The sequence below is a fragment of the Branchiostoma belcheri genome, unplaced genomic scaffold, assembly GCF_001625305.1.
Source record: "Branchiostoma belcheri isolate BF01 breed outbred unplaced genomic scaffold, Haploidv18h27 scaffold247, whole genome shotgun sequence".
NCBI classification, from domain to species: Eukaryota; Metazoa; Chordata; class Leptocardii; order Amphioxiformes; family Branchiostomatidae; genus Branchiostoma; species Branchiostoma belcheri.
Window position 1 is genome coordinate 216,287 of NW_017803851.1, and position 11,890 is coordinate 228,176.

At 42.0% G+C, this 11,890-nt stretch overlaps 1 protein-coding gene across 1 annotated transcript; it reads right to left on the reverse strand.

Annotated features, from left to right (window-relative positions):
* Positions 1–3,943: 3,943 nt before the first annotated feature.
* On the reverse strand, positions 3,944–8,860 carry LOC109471305 (baculoviral IAP repeat-containing protein 3-like). Its single transcript, XM_019770598.1, has 6 exons — positions 8,842–8,860; positions 7,398–8,591; positions 6,032–6,222; positions 5,270–5,312; positions 4,537–4,941; positions 3,944–4,205 (listed from the first exon to the last, which is right to left on the reverse strand). The coding sequence occupies exons 1-6, from the start codon at positions 8,858–8,860 to the stop codon at positions 3,997–3,999; spliced, it is 2,061 nt and encodes a 686-aa protein (XP_019626157.1). The 3' UTR covers positions 3,944–3,996.
* Positions 8,861–11,890: the final 3,030 nt, after the last annotated feature.

Sequence of the window (11,890 nt, forward strand, 5' to 3'; positions counted from 1 at the left end):
GCTGCTAGGGAGCCCAAACTTATGTCACTTCTTCCCTAGCCCACGAGCTATCTACCATCCCAAATTCGTGACACTAGCATCTACAGATCACGAGATATCAAAACCAGAAGTTCAGCTGCAGTACCATGGAAAGCCGCTAGGGGGCCCAAAATCTAATCATTTCTAGGTCTCATTTAGACCTACCCACCTACCAAATATCAAGACAATACATCTTAGCATTCTAGAGTTATCGTGGTGACACACACACACACACACACAGATACACCAACGCCGCCGAAAACATAACCTTCTGCCACCTCCTGTGCAGACTTCAAGTGTAGCGGTCTGCGTTGTTTCAACCTGCTGGAGGTTTAAAATGAGAGCATGACGATTTATTTTTTGGGGCGTACATCGTATTCACGCGGCATATAAGGCATATCAAGAAGGTTATACATGTAGAGTACACTATAACCTCCTTGGGCCTCCAAAAATGTATATAGTATTGTTGGACATTTTGATAGGAAGTTTCTGTGTGACTGTGACAGGCGACAGCAGACCATCCCGAATCTGCACGGTGCGAAGGGGTCCGACACGATAGCTGTACACTATACAGGGCCCGATACAGCTCTCCCAGCGAAAACCAACCGCCGCAGTCATTGTAACACTGAGGTTTCAAGAGGCTACTAACTGACTCGTCTCACGGGTCCTGGACCTCTTGGCCTAAAATAAAAAAAAAATTGTGAAAGAAAAATATGGTCAGACAAAATTAGGAGTGTTGGCTCCCCAAGCTCCCCAAGCTACCAACAAGCTGGCTGTCGCGGGTTCGATTCCCGGGGGTGCCAGGGTTCATTTGGGGTTGTCTTTCAACTCCCACATTAAGTGTTTCTATGTAGGGCAGTAGGTTTCAAGTGCAAAGAGCTTGAAGCGTTGCTTCGTAAGCGGGTTTGATACTTAGCTGGTATTGTAACCATGAACAGGTTGGGTTGGGCGCATTCCTCTGCGCGGGGACTCGAAGGTCATATATCTGTCAGCCAGTCGGTGAGCCAGGGTTAAGTTGCTTATCATTAATCATGAACAATCATTGTCGATGGTTAAAGTTGTTTACTCTCCCCATGTGTTCGAGGTCTCCACCTGTGTGACAACGCACACATGGGGAGAGTAAACAACTTTAACCATCGACAATGATTGTTCATGACAAAACGTCCCGATTGGTCGTCTCCGCAGAGGGGATTCCCCGCACAATCTAGAGTAAACAACTTTAACCATCGACAATGAATCAGGTTGGGGCCGGGGACGACATGCAGGTTTGCATCATCCGGTTGGGGACGACCGCGCAAAAGGTGTATGTGTGCGTGCCCGTGAGTTGTGAGCCAACACTATAAGCTGAGCGACTTCCGCGAAGGGACCAGCGATATACCTTGCAAAAACCTTGACTACACCAACCATCGACATCCGACATCCTGCATGGGCTATCCAGCTAACCACGGTGAATTGTACTTCCAACTTTTAATTGTTCCAAGCCATGTTTTAAATCGAAGTTCTCATAGTTTCCTTTTGCTGTTGCTTTCTCCTCAAAGTTACTTTCTCCTCAATGAGTGGTACCAATCCCATACCCCACTAACGTTACACATTTAGCATATTGCGCGTCCCCTACCAATGTCCCATTTTCCTCAAATTTACTAGGTTGCCTATGGTCTCATAGCCTGTCTTTCAAAACACCGAGGGGCCTGGGAATTACAGAATAGAGCGTCACATTCATCCAACTACTACTGTGGAGAACATGGGGAGTGAACATGTTGTCAGACTCAGTGAGAGGCTAGGAATGCCTATCCGCCAAAACACAGAGGTACCTGGACGTTACAGCATTGCGCGTTACCAGGATCCCACTACTGTTGGGGAGAACATGGGCACAACTGTCTGTGGTTTTCATGAGGGACAAGATCTCGAGATGCCTATCCGCCAAAACACAGTAGTACCTGGACATTACAGCATTGCGCGTTACCAGGATTCTACCACAGTTGGCGAGAACACGGGCACAAATGTCCATGGTTTTAGTGAAAGGCAAGGAAGGCCTGTCTGTCAAAACACAGAAGTATACTAATGTGCAATATTTAAAGTAAAAGATTATTTATAATTAATACGAATCTGCAACAATATAGGAGTAAGGAATAATGTTTTTATGTGATAGCATGTAGTAATACGTTAATGACATTTTATGTATTCGGACCACCAACGCAATTCAGGCAACCACTAGAAATTTGCCTGCGAGTTTGGGTCTGTGTATATATTGAATTTGAGTCTCTAATAAACCAGTCATCATCATCATCATCATCATCAAGTACCTGGACACTATAGGTACCATCATCACTTTATGAGCACAACAACCTATGGTGTCAGTGAGGTGCAAGGGAAGCCTGTTCACCAAAACACCGAAGTTCCTGGTCATTACAACGTCGAGTGTTACCACCATTCCACCAGAAACTTTACCGAGAACAGAGTCACAACGGAACAGGCTCTAAGGGCATACACCAGGCAAGATTGCTCGTCCATTTACATCGAAAAGATTCAACCGATGGTTCAATGTAAAGACAGTTTGGGTATGTATTCTAATCCTGGTCTCTTACAGACTAGTTTAGTCCTCTGAAAAGGAGCTGTCTTATATAATATAATATAATTGTGTAATAAATTTATCGTCACAACAAAATTACAGATAAAGTTATTTTCTTATTGCATATGAACCAACCATGTTTAGTTCATCTCCTTGTACTTTTTTGCCTGTACTCTAAGACAAGAAAAGTCGATTCTGTATGTTTTAGCAGACCCTTTATTCATTGTACATCATGATAGTTTTAGATAAAGCAGCTTTATATTGAGCAGTAACCTGTTTACAAAACAACGGAGGTTCCTGGTCGTTACAAGGCAGAGAACACAGTCACAACAGAACACGCCATAAGGGCATACAGCATTGCTCATAAATTTACATCTTGAAACTGGTGTCATATATATATTCATGTATCAGATCTTATTATAATTCAAGAAAATAGAGGTAAGGAAAGAGGTATATGGACTTCCTTCAAGTGTTTTAAAAATATTTATGTGAAAGTAATGACTTGTTTAGGTTATTGTATTAATACAACAAAAAACAAAGATAATGATCAAATACCTTTCATGAGGAACATGTCAGTCAAAAATTTGCTGCAGTTCTTTTTGGATTCAGTCAAATTTTGCAGGCAAGTCTAGTGACAAATACAGAGAAACTTTTCAACAATTTTCACACATGCAGTGCTGATTTTAATATTTGTAACTATGTAGTTGTCATCATAGTTACATTATGTGCATCCAGAATGCAGCACAGAAAAAGAACAATAACTCAAACATTCAACTGTAAATATCAATAAGGATATTAAACAAATTTAAGTAATGTCTGTATTCTAACTTGGAATTGACTTTATACATTCCACTCATATGACTGCGTATGTATTGTACATCTACATGATTGTTTCCTGTAAAGTTGCATCACAAAAAATAAATTGTGCACAGTAACAGAAGTTGTGTGCCATTCATGTCAGTACTATATGTGATGGACTGAAAATGTTTGGCTACCTTTCCTTTAGTCTAAAATATCTTTTTTACTTTGATCACAAGACGTCTAAGGTTTATGTTGAATACAGCTCAGCTTGAAAACACAGCAAAGGCTTTCAACATCATCTTCCTTTCTTCTTTATCCTGGTTCTTAAATATTGCCCCATTGATAAGATATTAGAAGCAGTTGTGAAGAGTGCATGTACTGGTAAGCAAAAAAAAAGTCTTTCTACTTGTAGGAACCCCAGACTGTTAAATTACGTTAAGATAAAGGAATTTATAGGTTAGAGCATCTCAATCTCATTGTACTTTGCATGTGAGAGATGACATCATCATTATAGAATGTCTGCCCATCTATAGATCTCAGGGCTATTGTGCTGGATTTTATGTTTTAGAGACTAAAAAAATTCCTAAGTTCGAACTTTGAGTTTCAACCTAAGACATGTACGTCCGGACAGCGCCACGAATGCTAGCCCTACAAATTGGGCACCTGCGTACGCTGGCTGCACAGTTGGCGCAAACCGCTAGGTGTCCACATGGGATAAAGACTATGTTGACTTCAGCATCCATACAGATCTTACACGTTCTCTCATCCTTGTACTTGTCCAGGTCCTTCTTCAACTGTTCAAAACTGTTGCCCTCCCCTGTAGAGTGATAGAATATTCAAGGAGAACTGAGCAGATAGTAAGAGGAAGAGTGTACACACACAATACTACTGGAAATTCAAGAAAGAAAACTGTACAGTACACTATAAGGGCTTAGTAGAAGGCTCTACATTAGAAACATTACGAGGAGAACATGATGACAAGCCCTTGCATGATGTGGCTCACTTCCTCTGCTAGTGTGCTCAAAATTATGGCATTCAAAACTTTACACAGGAAGTTAGTCTCTGCAATCACAGCTTTTGCCTAATCCATGCCCACACCATCAACAAAAAGCAAAAACAATGCTGTAGTTCTAATTGTAAGACAATACCTGTAGCAGCAGCTGCTGGTTCCTCCATTGCTGCACTTGTCCCTGGTTGTGGTTCCTCTGTCCCACTGGCCTCTGCCCCTGCAGCTGCAGCTGTGGTTGATGTTGCAGCTGGTTGTTCCAACTCTTTCAGCTTCTGCGACGCCCCCTCCCCTGGTCCAGCCCCTTTCCCCATCTGGGATGACCCTGAATGCTCCATCCTCTCCTCCTCCTCCTCGAGGTCCAGCACGGCGACGACCAGCTCGTGCGCGGAGGTGAAGCCGCTGCTGTGTTCCCGCAGGTGCTGCTGGACGGCGTTCCTGACGATGTTGGGGTCGAAGCCCATCTCCAGGACACCTGACACCACCTGACTCTGCATCTCCACAGCCAGGCTGCTCTGGGAGGTCTTCAGGCGCGGAGCTGGTCGACCTACAAAAGTTCAATTTTTTTTCACAATATATTTCAAAAAAATGCTCTGCTTATACAGGTTACTCAAAACACAGTGACATGTCAAAGTATCAAATAAAGCAGAGTATCACACAAAAATTACAGGTGTGACACAAATTTCGTATTTTACTTTACAATTTGTTTACTATATAGAGATACATCCTGGTCCAGCACTATGGAATGTATACATTTTTAACCAAAATTGCTGGCACTGTCCTCATTCACATTTATGTGTTACCAGGAGCTGTCATCAGAATACCTATTTCATGTGATTTTTCACAAAATTTTTCCATGAGGACAGTGTACATACCAGTTCCTGCTTCATCTGGTGGTCTCATGTGCTGCTGCAATATCTACAGAAACAAAACAATAATTCATGTTAGCTGACATACAAAACAGGTCACTGTGGACTGTATGGGATTCCTTGTTCCTCAAGTACTGCATGAGCCTTCAATAGGTTGAGCACAACCACTTCTTCCATAGGGTGTTTCATTCACATATTTGTATTGGTCACAGTTTTAACTAGAAGGGAGATTATGTTCACAAAGCTTTTGAAAAACTATTTTTTTTTAATTTGTTGATTTATCTTTTTGCCTTTTCCTTTTTGAAAGCACCGAAAGTGCAATGATCAACTGTTGACTTAAGTTGAGTTGTTAGCATTGAACACCACTTCAAATGAAAAATATTAAAATTGTGTTATAGAGTTTGTAAAACAAAAATGCTATAAAATAAAAATAAAATGCAAAAAAAAGTACTATAGATATGCAGACTTTCATCAAAACACAGAACAATGATAAAACTGTTTTGGGGGGAAGAAAAACAAATCATCAGACAGCACGCCATCCTTTTTTCATGCTGTCAACATAGAAGACTGTCCACCTACAACTACAAGTCCTAAAGCAGCACTATACGATATATACTAAACCAAACCAAAGGAAGAGAAATCTTCACACATCTAAAACTTTGGCTGACAGATTGGACAGTGTCTTTTCTCCAACTGCTGTACCAGAAGAGCGCTAGCCCTCCAGTAGACCACAACAAACCAAAAGAAGAGAGCTCGGCACACATCTACCTGTACCTGTTGCCGTGCATGGAGGTTAGGGAATCGAGCCTGTACTCCCTGCACATAGTCGTCTCCTCGCTGCTGCAGTAGGAACTCGCACCGCGGGAACCACTTGGCGTGCTCCGTCCACGGCTCGTCCCCTGGCTCCCAGTTCCGCAGACCACCGTCACAGTAGAAGCATTTCACGTTGTCTGCAACCACTGAACAGGAAGGTTTATGGAAAAAACTGTCATAATGTTGAAGATCTTTAGTATTGCACAATATTAATCATCACACTGAAAATAAAAAAAATTCTGCAGCTAGGGAGTGTAAAATGTATCAAGACATCAGGGCGGAATGTGTCCGACAGGTGTCGCCTGCCTGTCATTGTTTTACACAGATCATTTTTTTTCCTTTTTGACAGCTTTCTATTTTAAGAATAAAGTGATTATGATGTGGAAGGTCGATTCCACACCGCATGCAAGCTTGAACAATGCAAGCATGGTCAATGCAAGCTTGCTTGTCAAAGTCCAACCTTGGTCCAAAACAAAGGATACAACTATAAGTAGACAATTGTACATAGTACTGATTGCGGCCTACTCCTTCTCTTGATACCTTGAGATCCAAATTCCAACGAAGTTTATGATACCTTATTCCAACGTCTCGTTTAGATTTTTTTCCATCAATACTTCTGAGCACGTCTATGTCTCATGTCTATATCTATCATGTATAGTGTAACTTGGGTTTATCTTCATGGTCCCATCAAGTCTGACGTCTCCACAATAACCTTGATGAAGATGGTATCGTCCTTAAGATAAAAGCCCCCCTCCACTACCGCCTGTGACACAAACAGTGGGCAGCCTGAGGCGATGTTCATGTCGCTGGTGGGGCGCTTGAAACTGCTGCTAGTCGGATCAGGCCGGAATGTGTCAGACAAGTTGCGCCTGCCCTGATCCTGATCCAGCAGCATCAATGTTACCTTCTGTCTAAATGGCCAGGGCAGCAGAGCATCATAGTCTCCCCGCATGACAGGGACATGTGAGTGCCCTTGCCCATACCGTCCCCGTTTAGGTACACCCTAGTACATATCTTGTATCCATTTCTGCTGGTGTAAAAAGGCTGGCTGTAGAGGGACAGGGTTCTACCAGTCACAGCGTCTTTATTTCAACAGCTATACACATCTAGCTGAAATTATGCTATCTTCGAGGTACAGTGAACATGTCAGCCTCGAAATTCCAATGTGCAAAGTTTGAAAAAAAATAAATGTATCTTATAAAGATGCCACTATATGTACAATGTGACCAGGTCCCTCCTAGTAAATTTGAAAACAGCTAATATGTAATAATATTATATTATAACCTATATCGACAATAGCTCTGTACTATGCAACACTTACTTGTGTAGAAGAAGCCAGCTTTAGCCAGGTGCTGTGCAGCCACAGCTGTAGACGAGGGCCACAGGTGAAAGGAGGACAGTCTGATCTGTTCATCTGCCATCTGCGGATGTTGAGGTCTGGACGCTCGGTACGTTGTTACCTGTAGTCCTGGCTGGTAAAGCCTTGCCGTCTGGTACAGCCCCGAGGATTGGCTGGCTGGAGGTGACGTGGGTGAGGACTGCTGAATGGAAGGAGGGAGGTTGGGGTCTTGGTCTTCAATTGGGATGTTTCCTACGTTGAAGTTCAGGACAAATGGACAGGACGGGAAATGGCGGCGGTGTTCGTTCATCGCTCGGTCGCCTGCCTCCCAGTTGCGGAGGATGCCCTGGCAACAGAAGCACTGCACGCGGTCGTCGGATCCCGTGTAGAAGAACCCAGCCTTGGCGAGTTCCTGTGGTTGGAAGGGAGCCCAGGCAGGCCATGTGACATAGGAGTCCAGACGTCTTTGCTCGCTCTTGTACTGTTCTCTTGGGTCAATGTCTCTCTCGTGTACATGTGGTGTACCTGGCCCTGGATCTGTCACGTCATACCCGGTATTAGTATTAGACAGCAAATGGTTAACGTTCTGAGTCACAAAATTCTGACGGGCGATGGTTGGCATGCTGTCAGGGTTGTCCCTACCTTGCGCTGAGTTCTTGTTGTCGGATCTGCCAAGATTAGTAACGTTTGCGCCTGTTGATGGGGGCTGGCGGAAGTTGTTGTCGTTGTTGTCGTTTAGGTCAGCTTCTTTTCTCCTCAGCTTGTCCTGTTGAGCTGGAGAAAGGAAATCTGCGTAGTCCCTCCCCGCTGGTGGTGGTGCGGCCGCCGCTTGTGGCACTGCTGCTTGGAACATCCCTGGTGGTGGGAGCAGCGGCTTGTTTCTTGTCTCACTGCCGTTCACGAAGTCGCAGTGCGGGTACAGCCTTCCATGTTCGCCCATGGCGGTGTCACCGTACTCCCATCCCTCCACGCCCCCACTGCAGGAGAAACACACCACACGGTCGCCGGTACCGCTGTAGTAGAACCCTGCTCGGGCCATCCTGGAGGCGCTCACGGGTACAGAATCGGGGAAGTTTCTGTAGCTGGAGAGTCTGACTGCCTCCTGGGTTACATCTCCAATGTGAGGTGGAATTTGTAGTGATGTCTCTCCTGTTGGCGGTTGCCGGTTTCCAAGAACTGTCAATAAAGGATATTCAGATCGAGAACACTCGCTTTTTGAAGAATTAAGAATAGATCAACCATTCCATAAAATCCAAGTTATGTTATGGTTACAAACTTACAGTACATCACATCAAATGTATGAGAAATTACTGCTTTCTTTTGAATGATTAAACTTAACGCAAATGGTCATCTGACCTCATCAAGTTGCTAATTTCAAGTGATTTTTTTCAGTTAAAAGTTCATTTACAATCTGATGCTATATCACTTGTTTTCCCATGAGCCATAGCTGATACTTCAGAGACATATTGCCACACACAGCCATGAGTGTGAGTCAACATATAACAACAATGATGTCATATCATATTTGGGTAAATGTGTTCTTATATCTGATCAACATCTATAAAAGGCAGGTGACTTGTGACCATACATTCAATAGGAAATTCTACTCATTCCCACACAATTTGGATGAAAAAAAAGATGATACTAAATTGTTTGTAAAGATTGTTTTCAATATTAGGTTTAACCCTATCTAGACCGGGCTTTTTTGGCATTGGTGGGGCCGAGGGGGGGGGGGCTCATTCGGCCCCTCCTCAGAACTCGAGAACGGTATATCGTATGACCACCAAATTTTCAGAGGATGGTGTGCTAGTAAAAATTAACCATAAAAACAATTTTCATATCGTTATGACGTAATATGACGTCATTATGACGTCATTAATGACATTTTTTAATGATTTTTTTGCCCAAAATCGTCTAGACAGTTAATTCTCTTAAAACTCAATAGTATACAACATAACGTGTTTATGATAGAATATTAAGGGTCTACTAAGATTTATGTTACCCATAGCAACACCGGTGACGTCATAGAATGACGTCATGCATATTTAAGCTGTCCGCCATCTTGGATCATAAATATTGAATTTTGAAAAGTAGTTTATTTTCAAGATAAAGCCTTAAATACATTGGAAATATACTAAAGACATTCATATTAACCTTTTTCTGTAAAAAGAAATCGAAGAAGTAATAAAATTGTAAGGAAAATTACCTGTATTTACCTGATCTAATGATATTGTCCGCCATCTTGGATTTTGACAATGACGTCATTAAATTAGCATAATTTATGTATTTTTGATGATTAAAATTTACATAAAATTACACTAAATGTTATGAATATTAGAAAGCATGTGTAGCTTGACATAAAGCCTGAAAAGTCTATTGCTGAAACGAAAATTACTGAATTTTGCAAAAAATGGATGTCAGAAACCCGTTGCCATGGCAACACAAAAAATTTTAAAGTTATCACACTGATGCGAAATTGTTGCCAACCATATTTTAGGAAAAGTCACCAAGTTTGGTGGTTCTAGCGCAAGCCGTTCAGGCGTTATCCCACATCAAAGTTGGCGCAGGCACCCCCCCCCCGTCTAGATAGGGTTAAGAACCCAAGAGACTGGAGCTCAGTGGCAGTACAAGACATTTGAATCTTGCAATGCTAACATTAAAACAATAGACATCAAGTTTGGCCACGGGAGAGAACATCCTGCATCATAATGTTCTCTCCCGTGGCCAAACTCCCTCGGCATGTTATCTCTCTATTTTGACCAATTTCTACTCTTTCCAGCCTGCTCCCGAAGCCTGGTAGAGGCTATCAAACTACCACTAACATGACAGATATTTGCAAACCTTCCATCTTCATTTCGGTGGTAGGATCTTTTTCAAACAGTCGTCATGTCGAGAATCCTTCTGCTGCAGTACTGAGTGAATGACTCACACAGCTGACAGAGATAGAAATTTCCCCACTTAGGCCTCATCACGTGAGCCATTTAAACCAACTGTTACACGCTGCATGGGGGTTCTGTGTACTTTGAGGCAGTCACACGGTTATGTTATTTCCCTGTCTGCAGCACGTACACTGAAAAAACGTACTGCTGTCTCTATCAATCGAAAGATCCCTATTCAATGTCAGTATTGGGTAGATGAGAATGATGCACCATGGTGATTTGACCCATGTACTACAGTACATATTATGAATAGAATGCAAAATCAACATACTAGTACCTCCAAGATCTTGATGAGTTGGTCTTAAAATGGCTGTGGCACCAGCATCAGTCTCCAATATGCTCTCATCTGTTTCCAGTACGTGACCTGTCTCCAAATCGTTTTGATTTTCCTCCATGTGATGGTGAATGCTAGGTCCCACCGGTCCTTTGGTTGACCTTCCCCTATTATTCCTGGTTGGGGAGCCACGCTCCAACCACCCCGTTTTTGAGGAGGTCGGGCCATTCAGTTCAGCCATTCTTATAATGCTCTGTTCTTTTCAAGTGATCAAACACAATAGTCCTCTTGAAATAGACCAATTTGTTTCTAAGCAGTATTTCCGGGTCAAAATTAAGATCTGTAACAACTTCCCAAACCTCAGTATTTCCAAACGTTAGTTTTTTTAAAGTTTCTTTGAGTTCTTTGAGTATTTTTTCACTTAACACTTCTTTTTCAATTTTAAATCTTGATGAAAAATGTGACAGTGGATAATACCAATGTAGTCTTTCGTGACAATGACAAGAATAATTATGTCTGTTCCGTACCTTCTAAATAGATGCTTAACGGCCTCGTAAATTTTGTTGAAAAGGTTGCCGTTCATATGTATCATTTGTACAGGGGGCCAGAGTTCATACGCATCAACGTAATTCTGGCCATGTTGATCACGTCAAAGAAATTGTATTTTTTTGAGATTTTGAGATGCAGTCCTCTGCAAATTCTGGAAAATCAAAAAAGTAAAACACATCAGTTAAATGTTGATGTAGACAATTTCTTGCCAATCTGTGATCAAGAGACAATTTCATTGGGACAAAGAAAAGTTTTGGAATCCTTACATTTAAAATAATTCACTATTTCCCCACTTTGGTTTATACATATATCTGCAATAAAATTCAAGATTGATGAACACAGCAGCATCCCTGCGCTTAGATCTGTAGCCATACTTGTATTCACACCATAGCTTGGAAGGTTTAATTTAATTTTTCCAACCTCTATGGATTTTTAAACAGATTCAAACACAAAAATATGTGAAATATTACAAATCCCTAAAGGCCCAGGAAAAAAATGTTGTGTTTCCTGTTTTCGACTGAACCTAGAAAAAACTGCCGTCCCTAGACTTTTTTTGGGTACCCCTGTAAGGGACATAATTTGTTCCCTTCCAATTCAAATAAAAAAACTGCTTGTCCTGGCTAATGAAGGATTGTATCAACAGATTTGTAACCATCATGTACAAAATTAAACTTTGACATTGAAAACATTAAGTTTCCTCATGCAAGCTTTAC